This window comes from Scylla paramamosain, chromosome 3 (assembly GCF_035594125.1).
Source record: "Scylla paramamosain isolate STU-SP2022 chromosome 3, ASM3559412v1, whole genome shotgun sequence".
Lineage (NCBI taxonomy): Eukaryota > Metazoa > Arthropoda > Malacostraca > Decapoda > Portunidae > Scylla > Scylla paramamosain.
Window position 1 is genome coordinate 12,998,188 of NC_087153.1, and position 26,225 is coordinate 13,024,412.

The 26,225-nt window shown below is 36.7% G+C and overlaps 1 protein-coding gene across 3 annotated transcripts; it reads left to right on the forward strand.

Moving 5' to 3' along the window:
* Window positions 1–584: 584 nt before the first annotated feature.
* Window positions 585–26,225, forward strand: LOC135090497 (uncharacterized). Of its 3 annotated transcripts, none has more exons than XM_063987318.1 (11): window positions 585–871; window positions 2,438–2,608; window positions 4,429–4,627; window positions 7,034–7,260; window positions 12,057–12,233; window positions 13,466–16,408; window positions 17,570–17,714; window positions 17,944–18,139; window positions 18,771–18,853; window positions 19,389–19,552; window positions 22,003–26,225. In XM_063987318.1, the coding sequence occupies exons 1-11, from the start codon at window positions 662–664 to the stop codon at window positions 22,093–22,095; spliced, it is 4,608 nt and encodes a 1,535-aa protein (XP_063843388.1). In that variant the 5' UTR covers window positions 585–661; the 3' UTR covers window positions 22,096–26,225. The 3 variants fall into 3 exon arrangements, with proteins under 3 accessions (XP_063843388.1, XP_063843392.1, XP_063843393.1); XM_063987322.1 differs by having other exon boundaries at window positions 17,956–18,139; XM_063987323.1 differs by lacking the exons at window positions 17,570–17,714; window positions 17,944–18,139; window positions 18,771–18,853; window positions 19,389–19,552; window positions 22,003–26,225 and adding an exon at window positions 16,853–17,229.

The following is a 26,225-nucleotide window of genomic DNA, read 5'->3' on the forward strand; positions in this document are numbered from 1 at the left end:
CTCTCTCTCTCTCTCTCTCTCTCTCTCTCTCTCTCTCTCTCTCTCTCTCTCTCTCTCTCTCTGCTACTACTGTCATTGAATAATGAATACCAGATAGACATTAATGAAGATTAGGATCCAGTTGGATCATCTCAGAACACATGGATGTGAATAGTAATTACAAATCCGTTAGATATAAGCTCCAAATGTTAACTGCCACCAGAAAGATAAAGTGTAATTTTCACAAAAAGGTAAAGTGTGAAGGGAAAAAAAAAAAAATCAATAAAATGAGGAACTACATTATGAACTTAATTTACAGTAAAAGCATCCCATGAAAACAAACTAGACTTAATTAATATAAAAATAAATAGATAAAATAAAAATCCCCCTTAGTTAATGTATCAGTACATAATTATTTTACAGTATTGGTAAGCAATAGCCCCATGTATATACATTCTTTGGTTATTTTACAGGCTCCCAAAGAGACTGCGGAGTGGCAAATCTCAGGGTAAGTCTAAGAGAACTGTGCTTGATCCAGACACCGAAGAGGATCCATCGTCATCAGCAAACAAGGATCCACCTGATGAAAACACTACAAATACTTCCCTACAGGACCAACATTTAGAAGAGCATGGGAATGAGACATCAGTAAAGGATACTGATCTTCAAGAAATAGAAAAAAATGTTATGTTCTGAGTCTGAAAAATTATGTCCGTCATGCAAGGTAATTGTGCCAAGTGCTGTGTTTGCTGACCACTTTAAAGAGTGCCTACAAAAATTTAAGCGGACTAGAGGAGGATGTAAAAAGAAATTACCTGATGCCAATAGGGAGGGAGAAACAAATCAGCAAAAGGAACATCAACCAGTATTACCCTGTCCAGTTTGCAAGAAGGTATGTTTGAATGATGAAGATGTTAGTATATGGTGGGGTATGTTGAACCAAACATGTCACCACAAGTTGTGCAGTTTTGAAGTTTTTTACTAATAAAATTGAAATGCCACATGACATGTGGATAAATACTGTATTAGTGCCAGGACTGTTGATAATAGTTGAAGCATTATTTGCAATCTTTGTTTCTAGTTTAAGACCTTAAGTGGTTCAGTAATTCTTTTGTTCTTACTCTTACTAGCTTTATCTTTATGTAGGGTTGCAAAAATAGCCATCTTCCACACACTTGAAACTCTTCTCTCTGCTTCCATGCATGGCCACATACTAAGAGGATCTCCATATTTTAGCTTTATAGTTATTCCATCTATGTGTGCAACTTCTGATAAACTAGTCTGGTTACTGATCTCTCCCATATTTCTATTAATTTTTTCTTTTCTTTTCTCTACACAATTGCTCACTCTTTGCCTGCTTGTGTACCAGTACTTGACTCTACTGCTTCCCCTACTGCCATTGTATTTATTACTATATGCATTTTAGCTCTCCTTACCACCTATAAGAGCCCTGTCTTCTCATAATACTCCCATTCTCTCTCTCTCTCTCTCTCTCTCTCTCTCTCTCTCTCTCTCTCTCTCTCTCTCTCTCTCTCTCTCTCTCTCTCTCTCTCTCTCTCTCTCTCTCTCTCTCATACAATTTCACTTTTCCTCAAACATTGATATCTCCTCACTTCCTGTAATTTCTTACTTTACAGATACATACACACAGATCCACACATACATCACATGTAGAAATATCCCTACCTTCTCCACTGCCTGCATTATTCTGTACACTTTCCTTTATAACCTCTCCACCATTTTGTACTTTAGGAGGCACAAGGATTGCACATCATTCCTTTCCCCATCTTTGGCTATTCTCATCCATATTACATAATACCACTTTTCACACTTCCTGTCCTTCACTATTCTCACTCATACTATGTAATACCACTTTCTTCTAATCATTCGCACTTTTCCTTTCCTTCATTATTATCATATTACCTATAATAGCACTTTTCTTCTAAGCCTGTCTTCACACACCTCAACATTCCCATAGCCCATTACTCTGTGCAACCTTACATGCACTTTATCCCAGCAGTGTCCAGTTCTCCACCACCTACATCCTCTTCTCTAATTGCACTTATTCTGTTTTTTTTTTTTTTTTTTTTTTTTTTTTTTTTTTTTTTTGCTACTCTCAGGCAAAGGCCCATATAAAAAAAAATACTCTGCTTTCTCGCCACAACTATTTTCTAAGGCCTCAGAGATGATTAGTCAGGTTTTCAAGAATGATTATCCAATTAATAATGTAAAAATCTTGCTCATATGTCTCTAGAACTGTATAAACATTCTTAAAACACAGTGTAACTTTAATTAGAGCCTTTTGAATGTAGTTGGGGTGTGAGAACAAGTGTTATATAATATGGTTCAAAATTTTACCGCTGTCCTAGGGAACAAAGAAATTTGATGAAATCAACATCTAGAGAATAGTAAGTTCTTGAATTAGATTCATGAATTAATCTAATTTTTTTTTTCTCAGCCTTTTAAATCTAAGACTCAGCGTGTGTCACATGTCAAAGCCTGTGCTCATGGTCATGGATTGACATCAGAGCAGCTTCTTCTGGCCTCAAGACTACTGGAAAAACAAACAGAGGAGTGGAGTGAACTGGGACTCCCCTCTGTTCAACAGCCCCAGAACTCCAAACCAAAAGTTAGTATAATATATTTAAGGCCTACCCGAAGCAGTCATTAAAAATCAGTATGTAACATTTACTTAGCACATTGGTACCTTGACTTGCAAGTGCCCCAACTTACAAATTTTATGAGATATGAGTTGTCACTTGGACAGTTTTTTGCTTTGAGTTGCGAGCCAAAATCTGAGATATGGGCTAGCTTCAGCTACACTGCCACTAGTTGGCACTTGGCACGAGCACCACAACAATTGCCCAGCATTCCTCGCCTCACTCATTCACTTCATGTATTTTTATACAGCATTTGTTATTTATAAATACTTTTTTATTATAGTAAACACTTGGTATAGTGAATATATATATATATATATATATATATATATATATATATATATATATATATATATATATATATATATATACAGAGAGAGAGAGAGAGATGAATCTCTCTCTCTCTCTCTCTCTCTCTCTCTCTCTCTCTCTCTCTCTCTCTCTCTCTCTCTCTCTCTCTCTCTCTCTCTCTCTCTCTCTCTCTCTTTCTTTCTTTCTTTCTTTCTTTCTTTCTTTCTTTCTTTCTTTCTTTCTTTCTCTCTCTCTCTCTCTCTCTCTCTCTCTCTCTCTCTCTCTCTCTCTCTCTCTCTCTCTCTCTCTCTCTCTCTCTCTCTCTCTCTCTCTCTCTCTCTCTCTCTCTCTCTCTCTCTCTCTCTCTCTCTCTCTCAGATAAGTTAACACACACACACACACACACACACACACACACACACAGTGTCTAGATTAGACTTAGCTTTAGGATAAATGATAAGTATTTCCCCACCCCCTCTGTAGATTTTCAGTTTGTTAACTGCCTGAAGAATAAACTGTTTATTATTATTATTATTACAAAGAGAGAGAGAGAGAGAGAGAGAGAGAGAGAGAGAGAGAGAGAGAGAGAGAGAGAGAGAGAGTGAGCATAGTGTCATCAGCCATTGTCAAGGTCACTCACTGGCTGTCACACAGCTACAATTCATCTCTCAAACATGCTGTTGACTGTGTGTCTGCCAACTCTCCTGCATTTTAAGACCTAGGATACCTAGGATATTCATAAAGCAAACATTCAATAATTTTGAAATATGCAGTAATTTGTGAAGTTTTGTAAAATAAAACAAGTGTTCAAAAGCTTTAAAAGGGTTGTTCTACCTGAAATTCGGTAAACAGAGGTTCACTATATTGATAGTTTACTGTATTCAGAAACATGTAACAAGAAAATTGGGTGGCTTTTTGGGGGCTGAAATAGATTAATGGCATTTCAGTTAATTTCAATGGTGAGAACTGATCTGACATACTAGCAAATTAGGGTATGAGCTCTGTCATGGAGTGAATGAAACTTGTAAGTCAAGATACCACTGTATTTGAGCACAGAGAGAATTACAAAACAAACAGGAAAAATGTCAAAGTCCCAGTTCCACCAAGAGGCAAGAGTTCCACTTCTAAATTAAAATTATTGCAGAAACCAATGAAATCAGGCTGTTTCAGACCACTGGGGAAAGGAAAAATATCTGGAACTAAAGTGGCCAACACACTTGGAGCTTTTCTATACTTTTTGGTAGCAGGATTAAAGAAGATTTTTCTCCCCAATTTTGTACCCTTAGTCCTTTCTACTTTCTCCTTGACTTTCTATGTAAATAGCTAAGAAGGAACAGTTATAGTTCACAGGTATATGTTGAACCTTCAGATATGATTGACCACAATGATAGCATTTTTTAGATTCTATAACTAGAATTATTCATAACCATTTAAGATGGAAATAATTTTTTGAGCATTATATGTATCAATAAAAGAGAAGTAATCATATTTTCTTTAGGCACAAAAAGCTGTGAAGCATACAGAAGACCTAAATGATCCTGATATAGCCATGGCTCTTGCTATGTCTCGGTCCATGGTTGAAGAGGAGGTGGAATCAAGAACCTCAAGAGAGGAAAAACTATTTGCTCTTGGGATGGAAGATATTGTGAATGAGGATAGGAAGGTCAAGCCTGTGCTGCTTCTACCACCAGATGCTGGTAATTTCTCTGTTGTTTGCATCATCTTACTGGAGTTTTTGTACATGTTATACAGGATCTGTTTAATTAGAAATTTCACAGAGTTCCTAGTGATTTTGTGCAAAAATGTTTCAATAATTATATTTCCAATAAAATTTCCTTTGGTGAAAAAGGTGTAGTTAGGTTTGGTTAGGTTATTATAGATTCAGATTAACTATTCAACCATACTAAAATAGATTTGTAGTATATTTTTAAATGCATAAAACTTGTAGATCTATTAAAATTAGATCGTAATATGCTTTTACTGCATAAAACTTGTAGGCCTATTAAAATTTTATTTTATATTTTTATATTTTTATATTTTTATTTATTTATTTATTTATTTTTTTCAATTTTTATTTATTTATTTATTTATTTTTCTCTCCTCTCTCTCCTTTTTTTTTGTGTTATCTTAACCTCCATTATGCCACCTAAGAAGGAGAAAGGTGTTAGTAATAGTAGCAGTAAGAAGCCTAAGCATATTACTATTAAAGTAAAAAAGGAAATTATTGGAAGAATAAATGAGGAGGGTAGAGAAGGTGAAGTTAACGAAAAAGAGATTAGTGGGTAGGTTTGTTTGTGCATGTGGGTGAATATCTCTCTCTCTCTCTCTCTCTCTCTCTCTCTCTCTCTCTCTCTCTCTCTCTCTCTCTCTCTCTCTCTCTCTCTCTCTCTCTCTCTCTCTCTCTCTCTCTCTCTCTCTCTCTCTCTCTCTCTCTCTCTCTCTCTCTCTCTCTCTCTCTCTCTCTCTCTCTCTCTCTCTCTCTCTCTCTCTCTCTCTCTCTCTCTCTCTCTCTCTCTCTCTCTCTCTCTCTCTCTCTCTCTCTCTCTCTCTCTCTCTCTCTCTCTCTCTCTCTCTCTCTCTCTCTCTCTCTCTCTCTCTCTCTCTCTCTCTCTCTCTCTCTCTCTCTCTCTCTCTCTCTCTCTCCCCCTAATTGAACGTCAGTCTGTGTCAAAATTTGACACATACAATGATGTGAACCATGGTCTGGAATGAATTAAGTTTGTAAACCAAGGTTCTACTGTATATTTCTGAATTATTTATTTTCAAGGATACATGGTTGACTGGATAAAATTGGTCTACAGTAACCTAATGTAACTTTGCCAGTTAAAAGAACTATTATTGGAAATATAATTACTGATTTTTTTTTTTTTTCCCTCTAATTTTTTCCATAAAAGATGCAAAGGAGAGGTAATTCAGGGATTGTGGCCTTTATGATCTCTCATACTTGAGAGGAACAGGTTTACTTAAACAGCATAAATTATGTTTTTTGTGTATTATTTTATATAGTGTAGGTTGTATATACAGTAGGGTATGTGACAGCGAACATGATTTGTTCCAGTGTAGCATTTGTTATGGCAAATGTGCATTATGGTGACTGAATAACACATAGGAAGAATTAATTGGTTCCAGGGAACCAGAAAACAGTATAAAAAATTCCATAATTAAAGAAAAAAATTATCAAAATAAGCACATTTGCACTACTACATTTGAGATAACAACAAATACATATAGTACCTTCCCAAGTTTCACACCTAGCCCTAAATTCTTACCATCCTGAGTTTCATGAATTATCACCCCGAGTTTTGTGCTGCTTTGACGAGGATGGGTCACATTTACTGACTATTGGTATCACGCGTATACAGAGGAACCCCCATAAGTCGGAGTTATTCTCTCTCTCTCTCTCTCTCTCTCTCTCTCTCTCTCTCTCTCTCTCTCTCTCTCTCTCTCTCTCTCTCTCTCTCTCTCTCTCTCTCTCTCTCTCTCTCTCTCTCTCTCTCTCTCTCTCTCTCTCTCTCTCTCTCTCTCTCTCTCTCTCTCTCTCTCTCTCTCTCTCTCTCTCTCTCTCTCTCTCTCTCTCTCTCTCAGTAAGAACAATTCTAAGGATTGCTAAATAGAATGAGACTGATTGAAAATTAAGATAGAATTACGTATGCGAGAGTAAGAAAGAGTGAGAAAAGATGAAACAAAAATAGCATAAAATGAATGAGAGAGAGAGAGAGAGAGAGAGAGAGAGGTATCACTCCATAGGCCCTTATCTTTGACAGATAACTGTAAGGGAGGTTTGAGACAAGACAAAAGAAGGGATAGGAAAGGGATGAAGGGACAAACACCAGATAGGTAAACAATGGCTTGTACAGCTGGTGAGTTAATCTTACCAGTTTTAGTTTATCCTGAATGATTTTTTATTAAAATTTTAGTGCTCGCACAAATGGCAAGTTTGTCTTGCGGGTTATGGTTCATTAATCTGATTAAAGATTAAAATTTCAGTGTGTTATTGCATTTGTACGTTATTACAACTGTATTGTTGTCTACCCTACTGTATATATATTTTGGGTATTGCAAATTCAGTAAAAGTTCCAGACTAATTATATTTGTTTCACCAGTCAGTAGTAAAACATCAGCAAGGCAAATGAAGAAAACTGCAAAGAACCGTAAAGGATGCTGTCGGATTTATAATACTGCATTAGTCACACGCTCTGTGGAGGAGAGGGAGAGGCTGATCAGTGAAAAAGTTGCAGTACTGTTAACCTCTTCTGATACTGCAGAAGGTGGATGGGCCAATAGTGAGACTCCAAAACATTCCAGAAGATTAGCTTCTCTAGTGAACAAGGTAAGGCTGTCTCCATCCTCCTTTGCATCATTGTTAGCATGTTTGATTCCCCTGCAGAATAAGGTCCTTCCTTTATGGATAAACTTTACCATATATATTTATACAATCTCCATGCTGGACTAGAGAGTTGTTCCAGGGTGCCAGAGCACAACTCTGGTTTTGGTTCATACCTATTCTTTGGTAAGTAAAGAAGGGCTACAGCATGAAAGCAGACAAGCCCAAAGTGTTACAACCCATCAGTAATGTTGACCATTGAAACTTTTGGTTCCAAGTTGAGTGCCAGTTGCTACACCATTGGCCTGATGCCTACACATTGTTAAAATAGGGATGGAGATTCTCTCTCTCTCTCTCTCTCTCTCTCTCTCTCTCTCTCTCTCTCTCTCTCTCTCTCTCTCTCTCTCTCTCTCTCTCTCTCTCTCTCTCTCTCTCTCTCTCTCTCTCTCTCGTTATACCTTTAAATGTTGTAATCTCAACATATTTTTAATCCACTTAGGTCAAAATATACATTTGCACACATCGATGAAATTCTCCCAAATTTGTCTTTGTTGAGATTTTTTTTTTTTTTATGTAGGAGGGACACTGCCCAAGGGCAACAAAAATCCAATAAAAAAAATGCCCCCTGAAATGCCAGTCCCATAAAAGGGTCCAAAGTGGTAGTCAAAAATTGAAGGATAAGTGTCTTGAAACCTTCTTGAAGAAATTCAAGTCACAGGAAGGTGGAAATACAGAAGCAGGCAAGGAGTTCCAGAGTTTACCAGAGAAAGGGATGAATTGAGAATACTGATTAACTCTTGCATTAGAGGTGGATAGAATAGGGGTGAGAGAAAGAAGAAAGTCTTTTGCAGTGAGGCCGCAGGAGGGGAGGCATGCAGTTAGTAAGATCAGAAGAGCAGTTAGCATGAAAATAGTGGTAGAAGACAGCCAGAGATGCAACATTGCGGCGATGAGAGAGAGGCCGAAGACAAGTCGGTTAGAGGAGAGGAGTTGATGAGGCGAAAAACTTTTGATTCCACCCTGTCTAGAAGAGCAGTATGAGTGGAACTCCCCAAGATAAGTGAGGCATACTCCATACATGGACGGATAAGGCCCTTGTACAGAGTTAGCAGCGGGGGGGTGAGAAAAACTGGCGGAGATGTCTCAGAACGCCTAACTTCATAGAAGCTGTTTTAGATAGAGATGAGATGTGAAGTGTCCAGTTCAGATTATAAGTAATGGACAGACAGAGGATGTTCATTGTAGAAGAGGGGGACAGTTGAGTGTCATTAAAGAAGAGGGGATAGTTGTCTGGAAGGATGTGTCGAGTTGATAGATGGAGGAATTGAATTTTTGAGGCATTGAACAATACCAAGTTTGCTCTGTCTCAATCAGAAATTTCAGAAAGATCAGAAGTCAAGTGTTCTGTGGCTTCTCTGCATCGAATGTTTACTTCCTGATGGGTTGGATGTCTATGAAAAAATGTAGAAAAGTGCAGGGTGGTATCATCGGCGTAGGAGTGGATAGGACAAGAAGTTTGGCTTAGAAGATCATTAATGAATAATAAGAAGAGAGTGGGTGACAGGACCAGAAACCCTGAGAAACACCACTGTTAATAGATTTAGGAGAAGAACAGTGGACCGTCTACCACAGCAGCAATAGAACAGTCAGAAAGGAAACTTGAGATGAAGTTACAGAGAGAAGGATAGAAGCTGTAGGAGGGTAGTTTGGAAATCAAAAGCTTTGTGCCAGACTCTATCAAAAGCTTTTGATATGTCCAAGGCAACAGCAAAAGTTTCACCAAAATCTCTAAAAGAGGATGACCAAGACTCAGTAAGGAAAGCCAGAAGATCACCAGTAGAGTGACCTTGACGGAACCCATACTGGCGATCAGAGAGAAGGTTTGTGAAGTGATAGATGTTTAAGAATCCTTCCTGTTGAGGATAGATTCAAGAACTTTAGATAGGCAGGAAATTAAAGCAATAGGACGGTAGTTTGAGGGATTAGAATGGTCACCCTTTTTAGGAACAGGCTGAATGTAGGCAAACTTCCAGCAAGAAGGAAAAGTAGATGTTGACAGACAGAGCTGAAAGAGTTTTGACGAGGCAAGGTTGCAAGTATGGAGGCACAGTTTCAGAGAACAATAGGAGGGACCCCATCAGGTCCATAAGCCCTTCCAAGGGTTTAGGCCTGCAAGAGCATGGAAAGCATCATTGCGAAGAATTTTAATAGGTAGCAGGAAGTAGTCAGAGGATGGAGGAGAGGGAGAGGAACAAGCCCAGAATCATCCAAGGTAGAGTTTTTAGCAAAGGTCTGAGTGAAGAGTTCAGGTTTAGAAATAGATGTGATAGCAGTGATGCCATCTGGTTGAGATAAAGGAGGGAAAGAAGAAGAAGCAAAGTTATTGGAGATATTTTTGGCTAGATGCCAGAAGTCACGAGGGGAGTTAGATCTTGAAAGATTTTGACACTTTCTGTTAATGAAGGAGTTTTTGGCTAGTTGGAGAACAGACTTGGCATGGTTCTGGGCAGAAATATAAAGTGCATGAGATTCTGGTGATGGAAGGCTTAAATACCTTTTGTGGGCCACCTCTCTATCACGTATAGCACGAGAACAAGCTGTGTTAAACCAAGGTTTGGAAGGTTTAGGTCGAGAAAAAGATTGAGGAATGTACGCCTCCATGCCAGACACTATCACCTCTGTTATGTGCTCAGTACACTGACGGGTCTCGGACACGGAAGCAGCAGTCATTCCAAGGAAAATCAGCAAAATTCCTCCTCAGGTCCCCCCAACTAGCAGAGGCAAAATGCCAGAGGCACCTTTGCTTAGGGGGATCCTGAGGATGATTGGAGCGATAGGACAAGATACAGATATGAGATTGTGATCGGAGGATCCCATCAGAGAAGAAAGGCTGACAGCATAAGCAGAAGGATTAGAGGTCATGAAAAGGTCAAGAATGTTGGGCATATCTCCAAGACGGTCAGGAATATGAGTAGGGTGTTGCACCAATTGCTCTAGGTTGTGGAGGATAGCAAAGTTGAAGTCTGGTTCACCAGGATGGTCAGTGAAGGGAGAGGAAAGCCAAAGCTGGTGGTGAACATTGAAGTCTCTAAGAATGGAGATCTCTGCAAAAGGGAAGAGAGTCAGAATGTGCTCCACTTTGGAAGTTAAGTAGTCAAAGAATTTCTTATAGTTAGAGGAGTTAGGTGAGAGGTATACAGCACAGATAAATTGAGTTTGAGAGTGACTGTAGTTGTAGTCAGATGGTGGAAAACTCAGAAGTTTCAAGAGAGTTGCTGGCCATGACTAAGAAAATATGCAAATCAGGATGTAATGCTATTTTGTAGTACCAAATTAACATAGTATATGACCTCTCCTGTGCCAGCCAGCAAGTGGATATGACTTCTGTGCCAGCCAGCAAATGGACATGCATAATGCTCTGTTGTGTTCCAAGTCTTACACAGTGTGAAAGTTGCAGCTAGCTATGAGGTGCAGGGGAGATGAAGAAGAGTGTCACAGAGTGCACGGTTTATTCACAAGTTTCATTGTTCAAGGTGCACCTTGTGTCCTCACCTGTGAACCATATGGATACAGCTGTTTACTTTACTTAGCTAGTGATGATTTTTCTAGTCCCCCCAAAAAACAAAAGACAAGCAGAAATACAAGAATTATAATATGTGACCTATCATAAATTCTTCATAAGATGTTATGAATTGAGTGAAATCATTCCTTCTGTATCTAGTGCTTTGTAATTGTTGATTGCATGTTATAGATTGCTAAATGTTTTCTTTGTTTTTAGGAAGAGACAGAAGATGAGGTCGCAATCCATTATTGGAAATAACCCAGAAATATGATCCCATTGAAGCTTCTTGCTAAAAACACACTGGAGTAATTTAGGAGTATTGAGAAATGTAATAAAAAAAATTAAGAACAAAGGGTAAGATTTAAAGAGATAACAAGAAATATGAGTATAAGCATTGTGATAGACCCAATCATACCAGAAAGCTGCAAAAAAAAGATAAAATATGAAAATGTAGTACCACCCAATATTCTGACTATTTGCTGTGATGGGATGAGGTCATCACTGCTGCATAACTTAATTTCTCCAGCTGTGCAATTCTGGAGTATTGTAATCTCATTTATTTCTCCAGTGAGTGGATTGCTTTTTCCTCATGGCACTCTACAGCTTTCCTAACAAGTTGAGTGGCAAATAGTATATTTCATGGTCTAACCAAAATCTTGTTATGAGTTCTGCATCATTCAGCACATTCAGTGCCATACATGTCTTCTGGTTGGATTGTTTATCTGCCAGGGCTGTTATTGTGTGGTAGTCATATTGATGGCAGAAACATGTCACAAGTGGGGGTAAGAGAGCATGAACCTGTTCATTCTACTCTGCACAGATTTATGACACATGCACATGGTTTGTGATATTTTTAAGTTATGATAAAAATGTGTGATTTTCCTACTAAGGTCATTTCTTGAATATGGCTCTAGGGTCTAACAGGGATCATGATAACAGTGAATTGTGATACAGCAGATTAGATTGTAGGTTGGGTAGAGGAGGACAATATCTATTTACAACTCAGAAATTTGAGTATTAGACATAATAGTTCTCCTCTCTCCTCTCTCTCTCTCTCTCTCTCTCTCTCTCTCTCTCTCTCTCTCTCTCTCTCTCTCTCTCTCTCTCTCTCTCTCTCTCTCTCTCTCTCTCTCTCTCTCTCTCTCTCTCTCTCTCTCTCTCTCTCTCTCTCTCTCTCTCTCTCTCTCTCTCTCTCTCTCTCTCTCTCTCTCCTTAAAGTTTATGCCTTATTATCTGACAGACATGCCAGCTTTGGGAAGCTGCCAGAAGTGGCACTGATGAGCCTATCCACAGTTTCTATGTCCCTGACTTGGAACCATACATTATTCCTAAAGAGACAGTCATTGGGTCTCTCTTCAGGCATCTCTCACAAGTTCCAGGTCGTGTGAACACCACTGCCCTGCATGCTATGGATGAGGTAAATATTCTTAACTCAGATAAACCTTTCCCTGTGATATGCAACAATTCTCAGTTCTAAAAACACTGCAAAATATTTATAAGTATCTACAAGAAAGTAAGAGGTTAGAAGAATAGATTTTGCAATTTCCAGCCAGTATAGTTTTTAGAGGTGGCTGCTGAACAAAAAGGAATGTATCAGAGTGGTTAGGAAAGATGTGCCAAATAACAGTGAAAGGGTTAAAACAAATACTTATCAAGAAATTTTATCTTCATAAATCTGAAAATATAATGTGAACCAGTTGGTGAATGAGCTTCCTTCATTCTAAATCCATATTAATATTTAGTGGTCCTTTGCTTGGTTAAAGCTGGAATATCTAGTAATGGAATTTCATATTGAATTTTAGACCAGTATATCACATTTAAGTGCATTTGGTTTTCATTTGGTTGGTCCAGGTAAATACTGTACTTGATTACCAAGAACCATATTTTAGGATGTTTCCCATTTAGTTCAGTTTTAGCCATTCTAGGAGATATGGACAAATTCATAAGTGTCATAAATAATTATTACCAAAGTTATGTTCAACTAATTTATATGAATTTAGTTTTCTGGTACATATTATAGTATTAAAAATTATTGTAGGTTGTAGCATATCAAATTTTAAAGTCATTAACACTGCTGCTGGTTTCAGTTAAATTTCATGAAAATCTGAATTCAAAGATACTTAAGAAATATACTCATGTTCAGTTTTAAGTGAAATATATGAATTTAAGTATATATCTCAAGTATGATAGGTGCAGTGGATGAAAGAGGACAAGATCCACTGAAATGTGAAGACAAAGTGCTGAAGAGATAAAAAAAAAAAAAAAAATGCTGTGGGGAGAATGTCTGGATTAAAACATGTTGAAAGTGAATGGAAGAATAAGGATAAAGGGAGACTTTTTCTTATTGTTGATGCCATCCCTCTGAGAGAATTCTTAGGATAAAACATATCATACATCTGATAATGATACAATGACAGACCAAGTAAAATCAAGTATTAAAACCTAACAATTACACTACTGTAACTCTGAAATGATCATAATTATTGCAAAATGTCAGAAGGGTAAATAACTTTGTAAGCAGTCACTGACCTTTAAGTATATTAAATGTATGATACTTCCCAAGAAAAAAAAATCAAATGAGTAATGTTTATTGACCAGTAATTGTCAAATTCAGACTTCTTGTAATTATGAATTTTCTTTTATCCTTAGGAGTCTGAGTCAGAATGTGAAACAGAGACAACCTCAGAAGTAGAAGACTTTTGCACACAGATGGTCTTAGCTGAGCTCATGGGTTCTCAAGAAGAGCAGGACCATAGTTCAGAAACAGAGTGGGAGCAGACATCAGAAGTGATGGACACTCAGGGTTTCCTTTTACCTAGCCAGATTGCTAAAACACAAAGGGAAAGCAAAGTGAACACCAGCTTACTTGGCAGTGATCCTGGCTTGCAATTTCGTGAACTAAATGGAAACAATACTGTTAATAATGAGAGAGCTGTCAAAGAAAATTTCACTTACAATAGTCAGATACATAATTGTAAGGAAAATACTACAGAGCTGAAAGAAAGCTCAAATTTAAAAAACAAGGGTGATAAGTCGCCATTATTAGAAGGTTTTTTACATGTATATGAAGAGAACTATGAAAATATTGGTACTCATTCATCCAAAAAACAAGATGATTTTGACCACAACACAGATCCAGATGTCCATGATGATGATTCTGATAATAGATGTGAATCTGGTGATAGCATATCAGAAACCATAAGATCCAGTCAAAACAATAAAAGAGAGGCCATCTGTCAGGAAAAAGATACATTCCAAAATGTTCAAATACTGTTTGAATCAACAAAACATACTGAGGCTATTTCAGAGGATGAAACTCTAAACCACAATACTTCAGCCACTGCAAAAGAATCCATGTTAGTTTTGCCTCACTTAAGGGCATCTTGTAAGACAAATAACAAAAAACATCATGCAGAAAATGTAGGCTTCAAACTTGATATAGATTCTAGAGGTCAGTCCCAAAAACATGAGTCAAATATTGATATTGCTTTTAATGTAGTTGGTTGTAACGACTCTTTAGGGCTTCATTCTTTATGCAGTATACCCTCACCAAATAGCAGTTCATGTAAGAAATATGACAGTAATAAGAAACAATTGGAAGATAGCCCATTGCATTCTTTACAGTATGATAAAGATCCATATACAACACCCAAAAAAGCCTGTGAGTACAAGAAGGCAGGTTTGGAAGTTTCATGTATGGGATCATCTAAATTTCATGGAAACAATAGTATGCTCCAATCTAGTGGAAAGGATTATTCAAAAACTAATAAGCAACTTGAGCATGAAATAGCAAATTCTGCATTTAAGGAAAAAACACTCATAAAGGATAACTTTGCTAATAATAAAAGTGACTTCATGATAGACACATTAATTCAAAACTGGAAAGACATTTTGCAAAGTGGTACTGAAAGTGATGTTACTATTATAACATCTGATGGTTCTTCCTTGACAGCTCATTCTATTGTTCTTCTTGCAAGGTGTTCACAGCTCTATAAGGAAAGTAAGGCATGTGGAAACTTCATCAAGTGGGACAACATACCACAAAAGACTGCTCGTCACTTTTTGTCATACCTGTACACCGGCATATGTGAAGTCACTACACCTGGTGATCCTCTATGGATTGAGTTGTATGATGTAGCTCTTCGATATAACTGCAGTGATCTTGTTTCATATATGGAACTTATTTATAAAGCTAAAAGAAGTCCTGTGAAAACTCCTTATGCAAGTTTCCAAAGAAACTGTTTTGTAAATTCAGATTTAAATGTAATACCTTCAGTTAGAAAAGTAAACAAATGTATTACACCTTCACTGAAAATACCTGTTGTAAATTTGGAGGAAGATTTAGAGCTTATAAATGGCCCATCAGATTCTATGAGTGATTCAGCAAAGAAATTTATGATGGATGGGAAAACACTGAAGCCAACCAGACTTTTCAGTGAAAAGACACAAAGAGAACTGGATTACAAAACTTCACCAGAAAACAGAGTTTCTGAATTTGACTTAACTGTCAACCACAAGGAACCACAAGGTGAAAGTGAGTGTCAGGAGAAGGATGAAGGAACAGAGTCACCTGATTTGTTTGAATCATTTTGCTCTAGAAGTTGTACTACCTCACCTTTGAGTTGTCCAACAGTAACAGGTATCCCACAGCACTCTTCTCATGGAAACCTGGTTCACTCGATACCCAAAGAACAGAGAAACATTTGTCAAGAACTACCAAAGACAAGCTCTTCATACAAACTGCCTTTATTAGTTGAAAGAAAGGAAGGCAAGAAAACTGGCAGCATCAAAGATATTACTGGACATGAGCAAGATATCCTAGCTACAATATCAAACTCTTTACTTCCCACACTGCCAGATAGATATGAGGAAAATGACTGTGATGATAACAGTGATGACTTAAGACAGAGTGACTCAGAAGCAAGGATAACAGATCTTTTATTTAGTGACTGTAGAACAGAGAATGTATATAAAGATTCTGTAAAGAAAGTGGATTGTATAGATGATGAAAATAAAAAGTCACCTATTGGTGAGACAGTGGACATACATGAATGCTATATTAGTAATATCTGGGATGATTTTGATGCTGGAGGTTCTCCTGTGATGGTCTTTGAGGAGGATTCCACTTTCAGCAGTCCAATACCCAAAGTTTGTGATAAAATCAAGAGTGATGATAAACTAGAATCATGTGCCACACCTATTGCACAGTCTTCCAGCCATCATGCTGCTTCCACACCTCTGTTACATGATAAAGATTTTCTTCAGAGGGACATATGTAGCAGCACATTACAGTCAAGTAAGCTTGAGGAAAGTGAGGGCTCTAAACTTGAGAATAAATGTACTGTATCAGCAAAATTTGATTCTATAGAATTCACAAAGGGCCAGCCTAGTGATGAAACTCTAGTAAACATAGCAGCAGAAGTTGAACAGTTGGATGATAATATCCATCAAACAGTTAATGAAGCAGAGTCAAAGCCAGTAACACCAGTCAAAACATGTTGTACACCTGCAACACATCAGATTTACTTCTCGAAAAGGAAGGAGGTGACCCCCCAGCCAGATTATAAAAACATGAAGTCACCTGATTTGAAGGTAAAGTAAGATGATGATGTTGCTAAGGAGAGAGAGAGAGAGAGAGAGAGAGAGAGAGAGAGAGAGAGAGAGAGAGAGAAGCAATCTAATGGAAATGAGAAAACATTGGGTTGCATGTTATAGGTGCTTTACTGAGAATTTTGTGGTTATTCTTATCAAAAAATATGAAAAAAAGAATCTTATAATGAGCTAATTGGATGGTATGAAGGTTATGACATCCTGTATACATATATGAACTTCATAGTTGTCTACTGTATTAATTAATTATATTTAATTTGTCCAAGACAGATCTGAACTTTGTTCTGTAAATACAAGTGGGAATCACTTTTCTTCTCTCTTTCTTTCTTCTGCAGAAAGCAATCTCGGTTTAACAACACTCATGAGTTTCTCTTTCAAATACTCTGTTCATGCCTGAGATATTGAACCTTTGCTTTTTGTTTACAGGATGCTGTGTTTCACTGGTGGAACAGTCCCAACATGCTTCCTAAACATCATGTTAATGTTATTTTTGAACAGTTTTAATTTGAAATTAAATCCATAAGATTTTGATGAAATTCATATTATATTTGGCCAGATAGTCCTAAACCCAACTCGTAGAAAAAAGTATTACTTTATAGTTATATTATAACAGAGTTGGGTCTCATTGATCAACAAAGTTGAAACTGTATGAAATGCAGACTGTAAAGTGTTAATGAGGTGTTCTGATGACCAGCAGCCAGCCCTCTACATCCTTCCCACTATTGTGCTGATTGACTATGGCAAATTTTGATAGCTTTGATCAAAGGGTGGTAAAGAAAAAGGAATAGGTGGCAAAAATAATGACTCAACAAGGAGTGGAGGAATGGAATGAGGTGATAAATGTTATTCTTTTTGTGCTTGAACTTCATATTCAAGCTTCCTTTATGCTAAGCATGATAGAATGTGTCCTTAAGTTCTTTAGAAGAAATTTTATTAAAACAATTCAAATATGTTGGTGGCTGTTTAAGAGTGTAATCCAGTTTTTTGTGATATGATGATGGTATTCATGGTCTTGTCAATTTGAAGAGATATGCATTCATACCTTTAAAAGACTATTAGTTTCATTTGGTATGTTGATTAACTATCTCCAAAATGTTATTGTATATTCAGAACTGTATTTTGTATGTTTTATATTTATTGCAGAAAGAGTTGCAGAAATATGGTATCTGTGCCTTAGGACGCAAGAAAGCTGTGATGGTGCTGCAGCATGTCTATGAACAGACTCACCCATTTGTTACTGATAGTGAAGCAGAGACCAGCTTCTCTCAGACACCTCAAAAAAATGCAGGTGAGGAAGATTTATAACAGCTTGCATCTTGTTAATGACACTGTTTTGTAAGTGGTACCTCTTTTTGTCTTCCTTTATATATTGGCACAGTGTTTGCATTTTTCCATTTTCTTTTCCATACTCTCTTTTTTTTAGCAAACTCACAATAATGTAATAGAATGCACAGTAATTTAAAGTAATGCATATTTTGTAATGATAGCATACTTATCTGAGCAATTATCATTTCCAGTCATACCAACAGATAGACCAAAATTACTGCAGTCTCAGATGAGGAAAAAAGGAAGATTTGGGTTAGCATCAGTGGAACTAAAATCAAACAAGAAAAATGCAACAAGAGAAGTAGCTCCAGAAGAATCTGCCTTACCTGTGGAGGGTGAAAGAGAGAAAGAGGAGAGTGAAGAGAGTCAGTTAAATTCATCTACCAGGTGTGATACTAAAAAGTTCTCTGTGTATTGTGTTCTTCCTTGCAAGTATTTTGTGAGCTCATGTCAAATTTTGATACACTGTCTTACATGCATCTTCTATGAAAACAAATAAGATTTTCTTTTTCTTCATACTTCCTTTTATGTTCCACTCTTTTAGACAGGTTGGAATCAGAAGTTTGTTATCATATGAACTCCTCTCCTCTAACTGACTGTCTTCAGCCTCTCTCTCATCATTGCAATGTTACATCTCTTGCTATATTCTACTGCTGTTTTCATGCTAACTGCTCTTCTGACCTTGCTAACTGCGTGCCTCCCCTCCTTCTGTGACCTTACTGCACAAAACTTTCTTCTTTATCTCACTCCTATCCTGTCCACCATTCCAATGCAAAAGTTAACCATTATTCTCAATCATTCACCCCTTTTTCTGGTAAAATCTGGATCTCCCTGCCTGCTTTACATTTCCTCCTTCCTATTACTTGAACTCTTTCAAGAGGGAGGTTTTAAGACACTTATCCTTTATATTTTAGTGACCTCTTTTGACTGTTTCGGGACTGGCACCTCAGTGGGCCCTTTTCCATTCCTCATAACATTATTATGTTATGGTTTTTAATGTTTTTGATATTGAACACAGTTCTGAAGGCTCTAGTGGGTACCTCTTTGGAGAAACTGTGTTCTCTCCTGAGGAAGAAGACAACCTCTCATCTACTCAGCAAGGTAATAGTCAGCAACTTTTATGGTATGTCCAGGATTAGTAATCAAATAAAACATTTTGTGAAGATTAGGAGAAACTGTGAAAAAGGACATTATACCAACTTAATGTAAAGGTTTCAAACTGGGTTAGGTAATGTGATATTTTTCATATATTATATATTATATCCTCTAGTTTGCAAAAAGAAATATTTAATACATTTTTAGGTTGTTTGCAGATTGTGTGATAATTTATAAATAGTACATATATTAATTTGCTATATGAGTAGGGCTTTTTCTTCATATATAACAGTATGTACATTTTCTCCTAACTTATATTATTGTATGTGCAGGTACAGATATTGTCATTTTTACTTTATTAGAATTTAGTGCACTTTTAATTTTTTAGAACCTAAATTCTGGCACAAAAATATGTAAACTTTTCAACATATTGTTATAAAATAACTCACTGATTGTATATTCTTCCAAATACAACAAAAATAGAATATCAAGACATTCTAAAGTTTTATCTTTAGCTATGCTATTTGTTTTCTAATTTCAGCTGACCTTGCAAGTCAGGTGCGGGAGATGATTGTTAGCAACAGCGATCTACATAGAAAAGTGCTTCTGTACGAACCTATCTTTGTGGAAGATCTGCATGCTATCCTAAAATCCAACAAAACCAAATGCAGCATTCAGGCCCTGTTAGATGTGTTAGATGACTTAGTAAGTTATGCTGTTTTTTTTTTTTTTTTTTTTTTTTTTTTTTTTTTTTTTACTGTTTAACTTGGCAAGTGGCAAATTGTTATCTGTTATGCCTTTACAGAAATCATCATCTGGTCTTATTGTCTTGGAGCATGTCCTACAGCCAACACCTTGAGTACCAGTTAGTAGTCTGGATCCACTATAGCTCATTTAATTTGTGCCAAGCTTTCACACTCCAGCAAAACTTAGCGCAGAATTCCATCACGACACATTGCTTATCTTGCCATCTGCAGATATCAAATAAGTGGTATAAATAATTTCACACACCACATAATCAAATTACAAGCACACACTGGTGCATACACTGAACTTTGTTTTTCAAGGTTTTATAGTTGACAGTTTTACTCATAAAGTACAATATATTTTTATTTTATGTGTAAAGCTTGTAGTACAGCAGTCATTTGATTTCAAATACTCCCAGTAATTCCAGCACCACAGCCATTTTCCATTCTTCCCAACAGCAGAAAACAAGCTGCATAATGTCATAAGCTCCTCAGTTTGTCCAGCCAGCAGCAAAAATGGGCTGCATGCTGGGAGAAGTTTGCCCTGTGTGATGCTGCCTTTACTCATATTTCTGACTACCCAACAAAATCCTCATAGCCCTTTTCTTATCTTTGTGCAAGTCCTCGGTTTACTTATTTGTTTCCCTCTTCCTTAGGTTTAATCCAGTCATAATCCTACTTCATTGTTCTTTTCTGTTATCCTTGCACCATTTTTCATGTTATGGTAGTTTTTTTTTTTTTTTTTTTTTTTTTTTTTTTTTTTTTTTATGTAGGAGGGACACTGGCCAAGGGCAATAAAAATTCAATAAAAAAAAAAGCCCACTGAGATGCCAGTCCCATAAAAAGGGTCCAAAGCAGTAGTAAAAAATTGAAGGATAAGTGTCTTGAAACCTCCCTCTTGAAGGAATTCAAGTCATAGGAAGGTGGAAATACAGAAGCTGGCAGGGAGTTCCAGAGTTTACCAGAGAAAGGGATGAATGCTTGAGAATACTGGTTAACTCTTGCATTAGAGAGGTGGCCAGAATAGGGATGAGAGAAGGAGGAAAGTCTTGTGCAGCAATGCCATGGGAGGATGAGAAGCATGCAGTTACCAAGATCAGAAGAGCAGTTAGCATGAAAATAGAGGTAGAAGACAGCTAGAGATGCAACATTGCGACAATGAGAGAGAGGCTAAAGACGGTCTGTTAGAGAAGAGGAGCTGATGAGATGAAAAGCTTTTGATTCCACCCTGTCTAGAAGAGCGGTATGAATAAACCCCCCAGACATGTGAAGCATACTCCATACATGGACAGATAAGGCCCTTGTACAGAGTTAGCAGCTGGGGGGTGAGAAAAACTGGCTGAGATGTCTCATAACACCTAATTTCATAGAAGCTGTTTTAGCTAGAGATGAAATGTGAAGTTCCCAGTTCAGATTATAAGTAATGGACAGACCGAGAATGTTCAGTGTAGAAGAGGGGGACAGTTGAGTGTCATTGAAGAAGAGGGGATTGTTGTCTGGAAGTTTGTGTCGAGTTGATAGATGGAGGAATTGAGTTTTTGAGGCATTAAACAATACCAAGTTTGCTCTGCCCCAATCAGAAATTTTAGAAAGATCAGAAGTCAGGCATTCTGTGGCTTCCATGCTCAAAATGTTTACTTCCTGAAGAGGTGCTTCTAGCATTATGCTTCTGCCTAATGGAAAGATCTGAGGCTATTCACTTTTGATTTCCTTGTTTTCATGTCAAAGTTCCATCTGTTTCTGTTCAGTGGATACTGGAGATGATTACCCCACACATTCTGTAATCTTGTAGCTCATTTTTTTTTTTTTTTATCTTATTTATTTATTTATTTATTTGATTTATTTATTATTTCTTTCTCCAGTTCAAACAATAGAGTTGACATATACAAAGCACTGATACTCTTGTTTTCTGTATTTGTATGAGTCTGGATGAGTGATCCCATCAGGGCTGTATGGTTCCATGTAAATAAACTGAGAGATTAGGTTAAGAAAAGAATGGTTGGTGAAAGTGATATGCGAGGGAGAGTGAATGATTTTTTTGGGGGGCGGGGGAGGGGGTTCAGATTTATCTCAGGTTATATGCATGTGACTGCAAAAGGGGAAACTTAGATTGTATGTGAGAAGGTATGTGAGGCTGTGTGTGCAGGACTGGATGTAAAATGTAAAGGAAGCAGTGAGAAAGAGTGTGTAATTCAAGAGTTGAATGGTAAATGTGAGAGGCTTTAGAGAATTATAATGAGTGACATTGAACTAATGGAGAGAGAAAGAAGCTTAGAGTTGAAAGTTTGGGAATGTAAGAGAAATATAAGCAAGAAGTCACTGAAATGCAGAGTGATGAGTGAGATGAAAGATGCGAATGGAAGGATATTTGAGTGATTATTTTCTAACGAGTTTGATTTATCTTTTCAGTGCCTTATTGTACGGACACAAGCAAACCAGAACAGATGTCAGATCAGGGCATCAAAGACAAGGAAAAAGACTTCACCCAAAAAAAAAACCTGATTAAAGTTTGTTCACAGAAAGCACTCCTGAGAACGGCTATCATCACTAATACTTGACACAAAGGAGAGAAAGTGTGAGAGATTGAGCATGTGTGTATATTTACCTAGTTGTGACAAAGTAAAAGAGCTATGCTTGTGCTGTCTCATCCATATCTGTTTTTATCCAGCTTTATCTTAAATTTGTTTATCATATTGCCATCAATGACTTCTCTGCCCAAATCATTCCAGACCTCCATATCCATCTATGTGGGGAAGCTATTTATTCTTAACACCTCTACAAGCATCTTTTTACAGTTTTCTCCCATGTCTCCTTGAGACTCTTGTATCCCACATCACCAACTGCATCCTATCCAACTTTTCCATACCAATCATCACTCTGTACAATGTGATTAAATCAACTCTCTCTCTTCTCTGCTCCAATGTTATAAGACCCAATTTTGCCATTCTTTCTTTGTACACAGTTCCCTCAAACTTGGAGGTAACTTTGTTGCTGCTCTTTGTATCCCTTCCAGATTTCTTAAAGATTTCATGGCCCTTGGTGACCATACGACTGCATATCCCATCCAATCTTGGGCGTATCATGGTCACAATTGTTTTTTTTATAATTTCTTTGTCCAGAGATGTAAATGCTGTCTTTATGTTTCTCAGTAATCACCTGTAATCTTGTTTATGTGTTTCTCTGGTGACAACTTATCAGTAATTATTACTCCTGGGTCTTTTTCTTCTTTTCTTTTGCTGAGTCTCTCATTCCCCAGTAAATAATCTCCTATCTGTCTCTTGCCACTCATGCCAAATTCTGTCACACTGCATTTCTTTGCATTGAATTCCATCTGCCACTTTTGGCTTCACTCCCAGATCGTGTGTGTGTGTGTGTGTGTGTGTGCGTGTGCATGTGCGTGTGCATGTGCGTGTGCGCGTGCGTGTGTGCGCGTGCGTGTGTGTGTGTGTGTGTGTGTGTGTGTGTGTGTGTGTGTGTGTGGCTTCACAATCTCTCAAGTGATAGCCTTGGCACTAGATGTTTTAAAAATTCAGAATTTTTCTGATTTTGAACACATTCCAAGATTTGTAAGTGAAACAAACTAAGAATGTGACATTGTTTTAAGGTAATCTAAACACTGAAAATATACATGAAATAAAGTACAGTACAAATCAGTGGTGTGTGTGTGTGTGTGTGTGTGTGTGTGTGTGTGTGTGTGTGTGTGTGTGTGTGTGTGTGTGTATATATATATATATATATATATATATATATATATATATATATATATATATATATATATATATATATATATATATATATATATATATATATATATATGCTGTGAAAGGGACCACCCACATTGCCATGGATTTGTTTAACCTAGCTCAATAATGCAAATGTAGTTTGCTCTATTTAAAGAATTCAATAAATCCAAAATTGTGTACGTTTCACAGTGTTATTGTAAATGTCTTTTACTTATGTATTTATTTATATGTTATTATTATTATTGATATTATCATTATTATTATTATTATTATTATTATTATTATTATTGTTATTATTATTATTATTATTATTATTATTATTATTATTATTATTATTATTATTATCATTATCATTATTATCAATTTAGTTAAACACACACACACACACACACACACAGACTGCTATGGAAAATTCAAAATATAGGGGGTTTGCAAGGCAATACACTGAAATGGATTACAGACTTCTTGAGGGACAAAGAAATGAGAACAGTAATAAAGGGAGAAAAATCAGAATGGTGTAGAGTTACAAGTGGAGTACCACAGGGGACAGTCTTAGCCCCCGTAATGTTTCTGGTGTATGTCAACGATATGGTGAGTGAGGTTGACAGTTATATAAGTCTGTTTGCAGACAATGCAAAATTATTGAAAAGAGTGGAAAACAATATGGATTGTGAAATATTACAGAAAGATCTAAATAAGATATATAAATGGAGTAGGAAATGGGAAATGGAATTCAAAGCAAAGAAATGCAAGATGATGGAATTAGAAAAAAGCAAAAGAAGATTGACAAGTTCCTACACAATGGGAGAAGTGGAAATTAAGAAAACCAAAGAAGAAAAAGACTTTGGAATTACAATAAGTGATAATTTATCACCAGAAAAACGTAAACAAAATGGTTGGGGAAACTGATGAGTTGCTAAAAGATGAAAGGGGCATTTGCTTACATAGATGAAGAGATGATGAAAAAGTTGATGGAATATGTGATTTGACCAAAACTGGAATAAGCCACAATTGTTTGGTCACCCCATAATAAAAAGGAAATAAGGAAGATAGAAAGGATCCAAAGAGCTGCAACCAAATTGGTACCAAGTTTGAGAGATTTAACTTTTGAAGAAAGATTAAGGAGATTGAAGCTTCCATCATTACAAGAGAGAAGAGAAAGAGGGGACTTGATTGCTATATACAGAGCTTTAAAGGGTAAGGATCAAGTTGACAAAGAAGACTTATTTGTGTGGGACTCAAGAGATACAAGAGGACATGTAGTGAAATTGAGGAAAACAGCAAGTAGAAGAGATATCAAGAAATATGGTTTCCCAAATAGAAGCATAGAAATATGGAACAATTGGATGAAACAGTGGTACAAGCAACAAATATTCATGAATTTAAAGTTAAGCTGGATGCTTATAGATATGGAAACAGGAGAGCACAAGCATAGCTCTTTTACTGTAAAACACAACTAGGTAAATACAGGTAGTCGTCAACTTACGACTGTGATCGGTTCCAGCAGACTAGTCATAAGTCGGTCTGGGTGTAAGTCAGCCTGTGTTATACTTAGGTATATTATACAGTTTAATGATGTTATAATAATCTTTGTCATATTTTATGAACATTTTCTTTTTTTCATTATTGTTATAACCATTGTGTCACCACTGACTTGGTAGTTATCATTTTTCAATACATTGTACACAGTTTTGTTTTTTTATTATTATATTTGTCAAGTTTGGATTATCTTATTGTTATTATGTTCATCAGATTTAAGTCAAACACTATATAGCATAGTATAATTGGTTTAATATTTGCAAAACATACAAAATTACAAAATACAGGTGCAAAAAAAAAAAAGCAAACAGTTTAGTTATAAAAAAAAACTAAAAACATCTGTTGGTCACTAGTGTTAGGCTGTGGATCGTTGATGCTGTCATTTGAGTCAGCTGGGACAGCACGTGGGATAGCCTGAGGAGTCGGTTTTTCATAAACTTGGTGAGCTTTGTCTGAATTGTCAGTTTCTTCTCGTAAATTTCATAATATGGATGAACATCCCCATCTCTTAGTCGCTGCCAGGAGGCTGGCCTGAAACTTGTGCGGAAGTGGTCGTAAATGCAGTCAGTCGTAAGTCATATATATATATATATATATATATATATATATATATATATATATATATATATATATATATATATATATATATATATATATATATATGAGGTGTCCAGAGATAGAGTGACATAAGCAACATTGTGGCCAAAATTATTATTTTCATTGCATTGTCTTCCCAGCCTTCCTACCGTGAAAGGAGAGAGCGCAGATGTCAGGATGGTTCCCACAATAGGATAAAAAAAATCCATGCAAGTGAAATTATCCATGGAACCTTCTTGCCACACTTCAGTGATTGCTATCAGTTGCTGGGTTAAATGACAGATTGCTGTCTTAATTTTGCTTTTACACCACACATAAACCTTAGATTATTATGGCGGACAACAGTGTACCCCCAGAGGAGCCAGGATCTTCCAGAGGAAGAGAAAGGGTGTGTACTCCTGCAAAATGGAAGAAAAATATCACTAAAAGATGAAGATACATGGGAGAAACCTACATGAGGTTTGGAAGTATCGGTTGATTCTATTATTTCATTATCTATTATCCTTTATACCGGTATATTTTCATAATGTTTATTTGTTCCTTTGTTTTAGTTTCTTCCAGTTTAATTTTTTAAGCTTGTATCATTCGTTTCTGTTCATCTTAGGAAGTACATGTATGTCGCTTACATTTCTGCTTCCTAACACCGATAAGTTAACTAAAAAGGAGACTTTTTGATGGTTGTGATTCCCATATTAGTACATAAAAAAATAAAACCACGATATAATAAAGGAAATAAACAATGTGTAGGCACTA

Coding starts and splice junctions, on each gene's coding strand:
- LOC135090497 (XM_063987318.1), top strand. CDS start 662: ATGTTATGTTCTGAGTCTGAAAAATTATGTCCGTCATGCAAGGTAATT. Junction 872..2,437: donor CCTGTCCAGTTTGCAAGAAG/GTATGTTTGAAT, acceptor TTTTTTTCTCAG/CCTTTTAAATCTAAGACTCA. Junction 18,854..19,388: donor CCTCTCATCTACTCAGCAAG/GTAATAGTCAGC, acceptor TTCTAATTTCAG/CTGACCTTGCAAGTCAGGTG.